Raw genomic sequence first — 12,945 nt, 5'->3', positions numbered from 1 at the left:
GCAGCAATCATTAAATAATTGAGGTTAACCATAACTTAATTTATTCAAATTATATTGTACACCAAATTTTGTGGATAAAAATATCAAACCACATAAAAGTATGGTAAAACTAGTAATGGGACGAACCAGTCTGACAAGCTCAGTTAGCATCTTTTTAAATACTGGAGTAGAAAGTCAGTAGTCATTTCAGAAATATCTATCTCCTAGATAAATTTCTAGCTCCATTTTAAAACTGCCTGTAAACCTGTATCCTTTCCATACTATCAGACATTGCTTAGATCACAACTAAGACTCTGCCATCTTTACATACCCTTGGCCACTCTGAATGTTCTCTACTTTGACGTGTCCCATAAGCTTTGGAGACAACTGTTGATGGATAGTTAACAACTTATACCTCTTTCTTTAGGCTGTGTCTGCTCACAGAAATAGTAACACCCATTCCTACAGGTCAAAATCATGCATAAATTACAACATATGTATCTGATTCTGCATGGGCAGTACTCTCATTCCCAGGACCTGGATTATTTTTTGAACTGCCAAAGAATTTCAGTGGAAATGACATGGAGTCCTGGACAGCAGCCACAAAAATATTAGTGTTAAGTAACAATATAACAGGTTCCTGATGTGTAAAAGAACAAAGTTTGTAAATCAGTTACGCCTGTATGTATTAATAAGTGAACAGTACTTCAAGAACTTGGCTGTAATAAAAACCAAATTTAACTAAAATACAGTATAACTGATTTTCAGTAGCGTACATATTTTACTAACTGAATTATCAATCTAGTTTCAAGAAAATTACCAAAATGTAGCAAACATACTAGCTGCTTGTTGAAAATTCTCCCCAGCTAAATCGTGAAAATCATGTAATCATTTCTGAAGAGGAAACAGCTGTTATATACTATTACAAAGTCTGGCTCTCAGACCTAGAAATTTCAGGTCATTGCAGCCCAGAATTCAGTAGAATTGTATGACAGTGACATTCAGGAGACTGTTTGCTGAAATGGTGCTACGTAAGCGATAAAGAAGTGTCCTTCACACAGAATACACTATGCAGAAATCATCTAAGAAGTAGCATTAAGAAATTGCTGAATAAAACCTGTGCTGTGTCTTCCTTTAAGGTACAATGACTACTTCATTTCCCGTATCCTCAGAATGGGAAGCATGTCTCTCAGCAGTTTTAAGCAGCAACGACGGCCTTGTTCCGGAAGTACCATGCTCCTAAGAACCAGAGAGCTAGTGAGGACAATTTGCACAAATATGCACAAGCAATGCCAAGATACTCATGCTTATCTGAATGCATCAGTTATTCTATCGTCAAGCCACAACAAACATCTTCAAAGCATACTTTGGGATAAATGGAGCCTGTCCTATCCCAGAATTTTTCAAGTATAGTGAGGTCAGTTTGGAACACAGAAAAAAAAACACCAAAAAGCCTCTTCCATCCCAAACCAGCAGGCTTTTTGCTCAAAGGAAAGAAATGAAGTATGCAGAAGTTTGACATAAGAAAGCTTTATCCTGAAATCTTTCAGAACCTATTTTAATGTTAATCTACCTTGTATGTCCATGGTCAGTTTGCCCAGAGAGAGGCCTTACATAGGCTGAAAACAGTTTTGCCAGCCTAAATCAGATTTTAACTTGTATTCCTAAGATATTTCAAAATTAAAAAATCTGATTTTTTTTGTGATCCGTTTATAAAAAATACTACATTGAGTTGTCTCAGATTTTTAAACTTGAGCTTTGAATTTTTAAGTTTAATGTTTTAAATGTTTTGTCCTAATTATCTAAAACATTTCGCAGAAAGTCATGGAAGATAATACTCCAAAACTTTCCTTTTAGAAATGTTGAAGCAATTTCAACAATTGGAAACATTTAAAAACAAAACAACAACAAAACCAAAACAACAAACAAAACAATTTGGGAGATTTACTGACAGTATTCACATCAACCATTTAGATCTTAAAATGTTATAATCTTCTCATGGAAAAAAGCAGCTCATCAGAAAATCCCTAACCAGTTCTACAGCTAACATCTGCTTCTTCTCTCCAAATAAATACCCAGGAGCTTATCTGTAAAACTATTTTGCCAGTATTTCAGATATCAGCTTCATTTAACTTAACAGTTCAGCCCCTAACACAATACCAATCCCAGGTCCAGTGACATTTGCATTTCCAGCTCTAGTGTCCTTTTACTTTCCATCAGTCTCCACATTTCTTCCCAAATTTCATTCCATTGTATTTACCAGTCTGACTTTCTCGCTCTTCCTTGGTTAATCTTTTTTTTTTCAATGCTCTGTTTTTGAACCAAAGAACTTCCTCCTCAATGGTGTCTGCTTCAGGAGAGAAGTTATGGGAGCATGCAGTCCACTTTAAACATCATTTCAGCATCTGAAAACAGCAGAAAGGAAAAATGGTTTCACTTTTGTAGAGCTATCTTTAATAAAGTATGTTTTGCTGCTTAGTAAGAATGCACATACCACAGTATTCAACTGTAGCAACAGGAAAAGTTCACATATTCTTAACATAAACAGATTTGGCTGAAAGTTCAGTGTTAAAATCTAAGTCTATATAAAGAATATGTAAACCACATCTAGATGCAAGAGATACTGCTTGTAAAATTTGAGGTTTCTGCTCAAGTTTGTTAGTTGGAATACACAATACATTATCTGCATTTCGCAGATCATAATATAATGAAAAGTAACTTCTGGAAATATTGATCCACTGCCAACAGAAAAGATATGTTAGATAATGCTGTCATCCATAATGCCTTTTTTTCAAGCAGGTGACTAGCACAGTAACACTGTTAGTAACAATGAAAAAAATAAACCTAGCAGGGGGCAAAAGAAGTTATAGAGTATATAGATAATTTTCCAAATAGTGTCTGATAAACCTAGAATATCAGGTTATTTAAATATCTCACTGAAGCAACCACAAAATGATAAATACTTATCTTTGAAGATTAGTGGATGGGTGTGATACTGGGAGATTCAGAGTAGAAAAAAAGTATTTAGGATATTACTGACATGTGAAAGTAGTCTAGAACAATAAAGACATGTAAACACTGGAACACAACAATGAAATCAGTATCAGACCAGCACTGATTTGTTGTAAAAGACAAATCATGCCAAACTAATTCAATTCCTCCTATTACAGAGCATAAGCAATAGGTGTGATGTATTTTGACTGATGAGTTTTTTTGACACAGTCTCATAAACCATTCTTTTGAGCAAACAGAGCAAATCAGGCTGGGAAGAAAATAATATAAAGTTGACACAAAACTAGTTGGGTAATAACACCCAAAGAGTATGGGTGTGATGGAATTCCATGGGATTCTATACTTTGTCCTGTTTTATTCAATCCTTTACTAATGACCTCAATAATTACTATACCTTTTAAACTTGTGGATTATACAAAAAGGAGATGGACTGCAAATGCCATGGAAGTAGTCGTGATTCAAATTCAAATGATCTCAACAAATTGGTGTAAAGGCCTGGAAAAATAGGAGGGGTGTCTATACAGATATGTGTAATGAAGGATGCCTGTGCAGGAATAATCAACTTCAGATATACAGAAATAGGAACAAAATAATTACTTAGCAGGAAGAGATCTGGAGCTTATAATGGACTGTGCTCTGGATGCAAGTCAATACACCAAGAAGCTGGACTGCTTGAAAAAATGGCATTGGGATGCCTGATCAAAGCAGTAAGCCTGGAGGTGTGTGTGGTTCAAGAATGTGTGAGATGAGGGAAACAGAAAAATTTTTAGTGGTAGAATGCAAAAATGGGTATTAGCCTGATTCAGCAACAAACAGTGTCTTTCCTACTTTTAGATTTGATCTGTTGTTGCAGGTTGAGGAGGTAAATTTTCAAGGGTGAAAAGCTGTTGTTGTCTTCAGCAGTGGCTTGGAGAAGACCCTCTTCCACAGGCTCTGCTCTGCGTGGAACAACCTATGGAGTCCAGCAGATGTGAACAAGTGGAAGTGACCTAAGGAACAAAGGGTTTATGCCAACTCACTTTCTTCCAGGACAGATGATGCCCTCCTTCTGAGCTAGAAAAGATACACTTCTTTCAAGGGAAAGAGAAAGAGAACTATCTTTACATCCTTGGATTTGTGTGTGCTGTCACAGACAACAAAATCTGCCTGCCTTTTTTGGATCCCATTAAGAATATAACTAATGGACAAAGTCCACTATCTTCCACTCTGACCTTAGGAAACAAAGAAGTTACCACTGTATTGAGTCCAAAAGCTTGCGTGTGAGTAAACTCTCAGTCTGAAGCTGAAAAGATAAAAAAGGTTATCTGCCACTTTTTTTGCATTCTAATGAGTAATCATTCTTATGGTTAAAATTTGAGCTTTATTTCCAGTGTCACTTTGTATCCATCTTCCAGAGATTGCTGCTTCTTACTTCTTTCCCTGCTTTAGTCCTATTATTTTCTCCTTGCCAAGATACACTATACTATTGAGTATACTGCCAAGCAAACTATTTTCCAAAATACTGATCCCAGAACCAGATATGATATTCCACTGTCTCACAAAACCAGTAGTAATCATCTCATCATAATCACCTGTGTTCTACTCTCTATGTAAACATATCAGAACTAAATTTTAGGTGAACAACTTTGACCTAAAAACTAATGCCATCTATGTCAAAGAAACTGCCTTATAGAATATTCTCCATTGCTTAGGCATATCCTGCATTATTCTTTCCTAGATGTTTGATCTTGCATTTTTTATATTAAAACATAGGCATCATATAATTGCTTGTGTTAAAGAGCAGAAAGATAAATGGATACCTGGCTGTTCAATAAGGACCAGTTACATCACAGATGGAGAAAAGCAGAAAGCAACAAAAACTTCATGAAGGAGGTGATTCTTATTCCCAAGGAATAGAACAGAATTCTGTCTATACAATGCAGTAAGCTGAAAAAGAAAGATAACAGTTTCAGTGGAGGGTCAAGTATACAATACATGAGAACATACACAGACCACTATCCACCCTTCATACTGTAGTGATACAGAGTAATTACAAGTAACAGTACAGCAACTATACCCTGGGGGCAGCTGGGAAAAGTTTGCATAATGTGATGTTACAGTGACATCCTCTGCTGACTGCCCTCTTCCTGTACGTAGCGGCAAACTCATTTTTTTTCCCTGTAAGTTCACGTGGCAGTTGCGCTACTGCTTAATTGAGCTGTACAGGTGCAGTGAAACCTAAACTTCCAGGGGTTTTTCCAACAGTGCATGTACAGATTGGCTCAACCAGGCATGCACACTGTATCAGGTCACAGGTTAGAGAACAGACTGCTGTGGACAGTCTTTTCCCTTCCCTGGCATCAGTGCAATAATTCTCCCATCTGGAAGGATCATGAAATAGATGACATTTCAGTCAGTACCACAGGCCAGATTGTACTCAGGATCACATCATGTGATTTCACCGAATCCTTTTATAAATAGCATCTGTATATGACTGGCTGACACAGTGTTGAAGAAGTTCTGTCCTCATCTATTCCAGTTACAAAGGTGTATTCAACATGGCTGATGATACTAATCAAACGACTCAGCAACTTACAACTTTTTAAAAAATACTGTAATCTTTCTTTTTGAAGAAAAACTTGTGCCCATGTCGGCACAGAGGATGTAGAGGATGTGGAACAACTCGGACCCCTGTTGCGATCAGGGCCACATCTGCTTTTGCCACAGCAAGCTGTACGGAAGAGGCACTCTGAGAGTAGTTAATGACACTTATGACCCTTTACTGCCTTCAAGGATCACCTGAACAATGAAGCAAGGCTTCAGGATCTTCTAATATGCTTCTTTCAACAGGGGAGAAGTAGGAACTACAGCACTTCTTAGAAACAAACTACCACCAGCTAACTGATGTGGCTCTGGCCATGCATTTGCATTTGAACTTATGACAGCCATTCATGGACAGCACCTGGATCTCGCATTCCCGGCCTGTGACAGATTCACACATGGACCTCGTAGTCCTCCTGTGCTGACTCCTGCACAGAATAGCTGGCTGGGCCATGGGATCATGGGAAGCTTGCAGTAGTTATAACGCCTCAGCAAGCTTTGACCTGGGAGCATAAACGTACATGCTCCAAAATATCCAAACACCAAAATGTCTAGTATACGGGGAGCTGTTAGGAAACAGCCCATCACAACGCTAATCAGCATAGCTGGGGTACACTACTATACTGAAACTGATTAATTCGCAAGGAAATACTGCAGACCACAGCAAAATTAAGTACAATTTTCAACAGCAAAGCCAAAGAATATGGTTGAAAATTATTATTACTCCTCATGTGATAAGGAAAAGTCTAAGTGGGACTAGTAATCATCTCATTCTAGAGTGCTGACATTTGCAGCAGATTTAGTAGTCTGTAGAAGATGCAGATTAAAATGCAATAATTTCAAAAGAAAATTCACCAAAGAACAAACAGATTCAAAAATTAGATAGACAGTAAGGTGCTGTGTGTGTAAATCCCAGGTGGGAAACAAGCTGACAATAGCAAAATGGGTCCTAATAAGACACCTGATCAAAATGAAACAACGCTGCAGCTGTACATTTGGTCCAAAAAGCAGTTTGTAAAGAAACAGGTTGTAAATTTGATCAACCACTGTACTTACAAACATAGATGTAGTATGACCATCCTTACAGGTGCCATATATATAGCTTAAGAGTTTCTCCATTGGTACCTAAAATATTTACGGTTCATGTTTCCATTGCCTTCACAGATTTCCAAGTGGAGATTAGGGATGGACTTTTAAGACTAAACGTTGCCTGCTGTCGGTGCTGCCTGTGCAAACGGATGGGGCTTGCACCGATCCTGAGAGCTGGGAAGAGTAACTCATCCTGGTTTTAGGTGGCAGGGAGCTCCTCCCCAGCACAGACTGTAGCTGAAACTGAAACCTGGTTTAAAGAAGAGATGGGTGAAAGCTGTCCCTTGTTTCTTCCCCAAAACCTACGGAGGCTGCTGGAGGAGGCGGCACAGTGCTGGCCAGAGCGGCCGGCTGGGGCCAGGCAGAAGAGCGGGGGTCAGGCCGGAGCCCCCGCTCCCCTGGCACTTTTTTTCCGTCCTCGGGGGCAGCTGCCGCCACCCTGCCCGGGAGAGGACACCGTGCTGCCTGCCGGCGAGGGAAAACCACCACTCTTCCTCAGGCTCTGCCTCCACCTGCGGCCCGGGAGGGCGCAGAGGACAGGGCGAGGCGGGATGAAGGCGGCTTTGAGGTACTGCCCAACGGGGGTGACGGGGGAAGGGGAGGCTCTCCTCTCCCCAGCCCACTGACCGGGACGGGTGGGAGACCAGAGACGGCTGAGGCGAAGCCCCGCCGCGGGGGAACCAGCCAGCCCCGCGTGGGCTGGGCAGCCCAGGGGCCGCGGCGCCGAGGTCGGCCCCTGCCGCCTGTCAGGACGCGGCTGCCGTTTGGTGGCGGCGCGGCTCGGCTCGGCTCGGCTCGGTTCGGTTCGGCTCGGCTCGCCCCGGCCCGGCCCGGCCCAGCTGGGCTGCGGGCCCGTCCCGGCGAAGGGCGCGGCCCGCCCCGCCCCCGCACAGCGCCAACAGCCGGAGCGGCGGCACCACCTCGGCGGCGCTGGGCCGGGCTCCCCCCTCGCCTTGCGCGTCTCTCTCGCCGCCTTTTCCTGTCTGCATCCTCCCCGGTCCTCCGCCCCCCCTCGCCATTTTCGCCCGGGAGGAGCTCGGCGGGACTTCCCTGAAACTTTGCGGGGGCACTCGCTCGTCGTCTCCTGGGCGGCCGCAAACTTTTCGCCGCGGCGCCCGCCTCTCCCCCTCCGTCCCTGACCCCTCGGCTCCGGCGGCGCCTCCGGCGGGAAGTTTTCGATGAGCGCCCCTCCGCTGATCCGGCCGCCCAGCCCGCTGCCGCCGCCGGGGGCTGCTGCCGGCGGCGGCGTCGCCTTCCACCTCCAGATCGGGCTGAGCCGAGAGCCGGTGCTGCTGCTGCAGGACTCCTCGGGGGAGTTCAGCCTCGCCCACGTCCGGGAAATGGCTTGCTCCATCGTCGACCAGAAGGTAAGAAGAAACCCCCCAACCGAGCCCCCTCCCGCCACCCCCCGGACCCGCTGCCCGCGGGCGCTGTTGGTGGCTGTGAACTTTCCTCTCCCCGGCCTCCCGGCGGCTCGGCCCGGGGCTAACGAGACCGATCGCAACTTTCCTGCGCCTCTCCTCCTCTGCCGCCGGCCCGGCTTCCCTCACCCCGGCCCCCGGCTCTTCCTCTGCCGCCCCCCCCAGCCCCGGTGCCGAGGAGGCTCCGTGCGGGATGCTCGCATGCGAGCTTGACTTTTATTTTGTTGGCAGTGGATGCAATTAGCTGTACTAATAGCTGTTCTTAAAAACAAACTCCAGCCGGATCTATCTGCCTGCTTTTTAATGCTGCGGAAGGAGGCGGGGAGGCAGAAACCTGTCAGCTGTGATGGCAGCGCGGCGCCCTGGGGCAGTTTGCGCGTTGTCCCGGCCTCTGCTGGGAGAGGAAACTTTCCACTAAAAAAAAAAAAAAAAAAAAAAGCGAACAACAACAAGGAAAAACCAACCCCGAGAGCCCAGGATTCAAAGCGCCGCGCAGCGCTCCGCACGCCTTCGCCCGTGGCGGGCGGCCCGGCGGAGCCGTGAGCCGGGGCTCACCGCAACGCCCCCGGTCCCGCCTGCCCGCGGGACGGTGGCAGGCGGCGGGGGTGGGCGCTGCGCCGGGGGAGAGGGGTCCGCGGTGCAGGCTGGCGCTGGGTGCCGGCCCCGGGAGCTGGCAGGTGGCCGCGGCGCAGGAGGGGACTGAGTCAGCCCTCGCTGGCAGCTGCTGCGGGCGGCGGTGGGTCACTCGGCGGGAGGGTGGGGAGCGTTGGCCGGCTGCTGCGAGGGCCCCGGGGAGCAGAGGTGGCACCGCCCGCGGGGGTGGCACTCGCCGCTGCTCCGCTGAAACGGTAGCATCGCCAGGCACAGCTCACCAGGGCTCTGGTAGAATTCGCGCAACACGCTAAAATCCACCTCGCTTGCATCTGAACCTCCCCTGTCCTTTGCCTTTTCTGATTTTTGTGCTTTAATAATCATGTTGCATATTAAAATAAAGTTTTACGTTATCAGTGTGTGTTGTATGAAAGACCCACATAAAAGTATCATAGTGGTTGCAAAGGATTAAAAAAAAAAAAAAAGACTAAATATTCGGGATGGTTATAATGGAAAAAGTTGGTCTTTTTTCCCCCCCCTTGTTTTTACTCGGGTAAAATAATTGCAGGCAGGGATTTTTTTTTTTTTTTTAAGTTGATAGCTTTGCCTTATGTCTGTTTGTAGATCCCATCAATCCGAACTTCACTAAATAGCGGAATTTCCGTTTTTTTGATGAGCGACTAATGAAGTGTTTGCAAAAAAAGTTTGAAATATGCATCTTCATTGCTAAATTTTGTATTTTTCTTAGTTTAAGAAATGGTTACCTGCTTTATTAAATTCAGTTCTGAGGAAAGGTGTACCCTTTTGTTTAACATTACCATATTTGCTTTCAGTGTAGGCCAAAACTTGATACTTGGTCATATATATATCGAAACAAATACTTTTAATATTTCACCATTCATAAGTTATTGTGCTAGCAATAATGGAAAAGTTAAGATTGTTGCATGCATTGTTTATATTTTTGTGCTTGAGTAGCTTATTAAGTTCATGGGTTTACTATAAACTTGAGTCTAATCCTAATTTCCTAACAATGTACCATTGTCTAAAGAAAACTAAATGTGTTGGCTTGTGCTCAAAGAGTCAGACTTTTTTGAGTAAGTACTGACATAGAAATTTTGAACACTTTTAATTCGTTGCGTTTTCCTGGCTACATAAGAGAGAATCATTTAGCTGCCTCTTTACAGAGCACACTTGAATGAGGAACTTTCTTCTAGTCACCGTTTCTCAGAGCCCAAATGTCTGCTTTTCCAAGGCTGTTGAGAAGGAAGTGGCTGAAAGAAGGGGAAAACTGGAAGACAGACAGGCTTTGTGTTTTTTTTCTTTTTTTTTTTTTTTTCTCCCCAGGTGGTGGCCTCTACCTCCTCCACTCTGTGGATTAATTTGTGTGTTATTTAGTCCTCAGAATCGCTGTTTTAAGCTTAAACCTGCAAGTATGTCTGTATATATGACTTCACTAACACACATCATTTCACTAAACATGATGGGATAGTTTGCATATACAAAGTTACTTGGCATACTGGTGGAGACCCTCTTTTCAAAAAAATTACGTAGCATCTAGAACTGTTATGAGGTAACTTTTTCTGTGTTGTAGGTTGATGATTTTTCTCTTAAATGATTTGAAGCATTGCTTACTCTTGATTTTATGAGAAAGATGTATTTTGCTTATCATAATAAAGCAGGAGACTATACAGTAAAGAATATTTTATTGAAATCTCACACTATTTTCAAGTTTCTTTGGGCCTGTAAAGTAGTGGCCTACCAGGTAACAGTTTTCTCCCAAAGCCTCTGTTTTGTCTGGATTGTTTAAGCAGTATGTAAGGATGAGAAGATGTGATTTTTTTTTTTTTTTTTTTTTGGCTGTCATGTTAGACTGCTGAAATCAACTCTGTCTATCTGGTGTGCTGTTAAATATTTAAGCAGTCCTCTTGTACACAACTTTATTTTTAGGATTGTGCTGAATTCTCTTCAGTATTAGTGTCGGATGAGCTGTTTATAGAAAGCCTCTTCCATGGTAATGTGGGTATACCTGAGTCAAGGTATTTATGACCCTTATTCTGCACGGTGTTATACACCAACTTAATTTAGTGCTACTCAAAATTAATGCTAAATTGACCTAAGGTTCTCAGAGTGTGCAGGGTGGAGCATACACAGGCCTGAGTAGGATGTTAATATAGAGGGGATGTGTGTGTATATGTATTTATGTATGCATGTGTGTACATATGTATAAAACCACCATATCTCTGTATCTTTATATGGTGGTTTTATATATACATAATATAGAATATACATGTGCATGCACATATATAAAACTGTTATTGCTATGTATAATTTAGAAGTTTATATTTTGATATAAACGTGTATTTGCATATATTTATGCTAGTGGACTTTAAACAGCATCTGAAGTGCAAAGGTTATGTTTTCTAATTTTTGGTAGGGAGTATAATTACATTAACAATCTAATGTATATGATGTCAAAAAAGGAATGAGCAAAGTGTGGTTTTTTTCCTCCATGGTCTATGGGAGGCATTCTTTCAGGAATTTCATCCTGAGATAGTTGTATGGAAACTTTCTGAACAAATCTGAAGATGAAATGGTACGTACCAGTTTCAGGCATAAATTCAAGCACATTTAAATCTGTTAAGAACTGCTCTCAAGACAACGAAATTTGGTTCCTTTGAGTTTGTGTGCTTTGTTTGTCTTTCTTGGAACCAGTGACGTGAAAACTTGAGACTTGTTATGTCGAGTTACTTTTTCTTCAGTTGAAATGGAATTTTAGCATTTAAGTGATGATGTGGTTGACAAGAAATGAGGATCAACTGCAAAATGTGTGTCAGTGTTTGACTTCTAGGCTGACTCCCCCACAAGAACAGCGGGAGGATATTGTAAAATACAATCTTTGTTTTGTGAAGATAAATAGTTTGAATTATTGCCCTTTTTGGGTTAGCTGCACACAATAGAACCACTTCCGTAGGGCAAAAGTGTAATACGAAGCACACTAAGTAGGAATGTGGCGTATTTTTAATTGTCTGGAATGATCATGTTACCAAAGACTTTTTCTTTTCACTAGTAAAAGACAAAGGAAGGAATCTTTATACAATTTTTTATACAAATTCATACAGTTTTAATACAAAGGAGAAACTAGTTATTATTTATATTTTATGTTTGTTGAAATTTGTCATTGTTATACCTCGCATACGATGTGTTGGGCTACTGTAGTGGCATTGCCAAGTTTTGAAAACTTTGAGTTCTCAAGTAAATATTTGATGCGACATTATTTGACTTCAGAACATGGGTTTTATAAAATAGCCCTTAGGTCAGCTGTTAAGATCAGATGTTGGCTAGGCCTCAGCATTTGAAGGCAGAGAAGTTGCAAGGAATAGGAAACACAAACAAGAAATACAAGAAACAAAATTTGATCTTCACAGGCTGTGGTGTAGTTCAGACTGATCTATAAAAGTAGTGTTGTAGATGGTTTACTGGTTTGGATAATTCTGAAATTTCACGCTAGGAAAAAAAAAATAATAAACAGAAAGCAGGCCATTTCAGGAAGGGGACAGGACAAAAAGAAAAGTAATAAAAAGGTGGTTCAAGTGGCGTACTGCAGCTGAAATACAGTGCCCAGATTCATCTTTATGTAAGGTATTCAGTGTTAAATTAGAAAAATTGTCACAAATCAAACCCAAGAGCCTTTTAAAAATATTATTGTACCTAATCTGTCCCCAAGAATCAAACCAAACATGTTCAGGAACAGGTATACATCCACGTGTGCTTCTGGTTGAAATCTAACTTATTCTTAAATAAATAGAGTAGGAAAACAAAAATAAGCTTAGTTTTGTTTTCTCAGGCTGGAATCTCTAAACCTGTGTTTCTGAGTGAAGAAGGGAGCTTTTCTAAAGGTTGACATGAAAATATGTTTAACCCTTTCTGCAAGGGTTTCAAGCAGCTATGGAAAACGTGGGTTTTTTTTTTTATATGGATGATGTACTTCTCCCCCCTCTCCCAGTCTACAAACTCTCCTAAAATAAGCAAGAGCCTGGTGGTAATGAAAAAATTTCCTCTGGAGTGAGATAGGGACTCAAGATGAATAGTATACTAGAAAGAAAGATTTTTAGCCTCAGGATAAACAAGAGAAACTGTGACAGGTTTTTACCACACTGACCAAAACTCATATACCTTCAATCAGACACATGGATGTAGGTATTTCATATATTCACTCCATTTTTGGCTGTAGTCACTGCCTTCATATGTTCTGGATAAGTTAGTAGAGATGTGC

General features: G+C 42.1%; 1 protein-coding gene and 1 long non-coding RNA gene across 3 annotated transcripts in view; one reads left to right on the top strand and one right to left on the bottom strand.

Annotated features, from left to right (window-relative positions):
* Window positions 1-625: 625 nt before the first annotated feature.
* LOC148056797 (uncharacterized) lies at window positions 626-5,329 on the bottom strand. Its single transcript, XR_015702214.1, has 3 exons — window positions 4,791-5,329; window positions 2,240-2,384; window positions 626-1,218 (listed from the first exon to the last, which is right to left on the bottom strand). It is a non-coding gene; the product is annotated as an uncharacterized LOC148056797 (long non-coding RNA).
* A 2,144-nt stretch (window positions 5,330-7,473) lies between these two features.
* Window positions 7,474-12,945, top strand: part of PRKD1 (protein kinase D1) — a 143,714-nt gene continuing 138,242 nt past the window's right edge. The window contains exon 1 of one of the 2 annotated variants that reach the window (XM_087747100.1): window positions 7,474-8,027. In XM_087747100.1, the coding sequence (XP_087603226.1) occupies window positions 7,839-8,027 (189 nt within the window). In that variant the 5' untranslated portion in view covers window positions 7,474-7,838. The remainder of the gene's footprint in view (window positions 8,028-12,945) is intronic. The other variant, XM_087747101.1, reaches the window with a different exon arrangement.

This window comes from Nipponia nippon, unplaced genomic scaffold, assembly GCF_047370975.1.
Source record: "Nipponia nippon isolate SJK-2023a ecotype South Korea unplaced genomic scaffold, ASM4737097v1 scaffold_11, whole genome shotgun sequence".
Taxonomy (NCBI): domain Eukaryota; kingdom Metazoa; phylum Chordata; class Aves; order Pelecaniformes; family Threskiornithidae; genus Nipponia; species Nipponia nippon.
The sequence above is the reverse complement of the archived record's forward strand: the minus strand, read 5'-3'. Positions and strand labels throughout refer to the sequence as shown.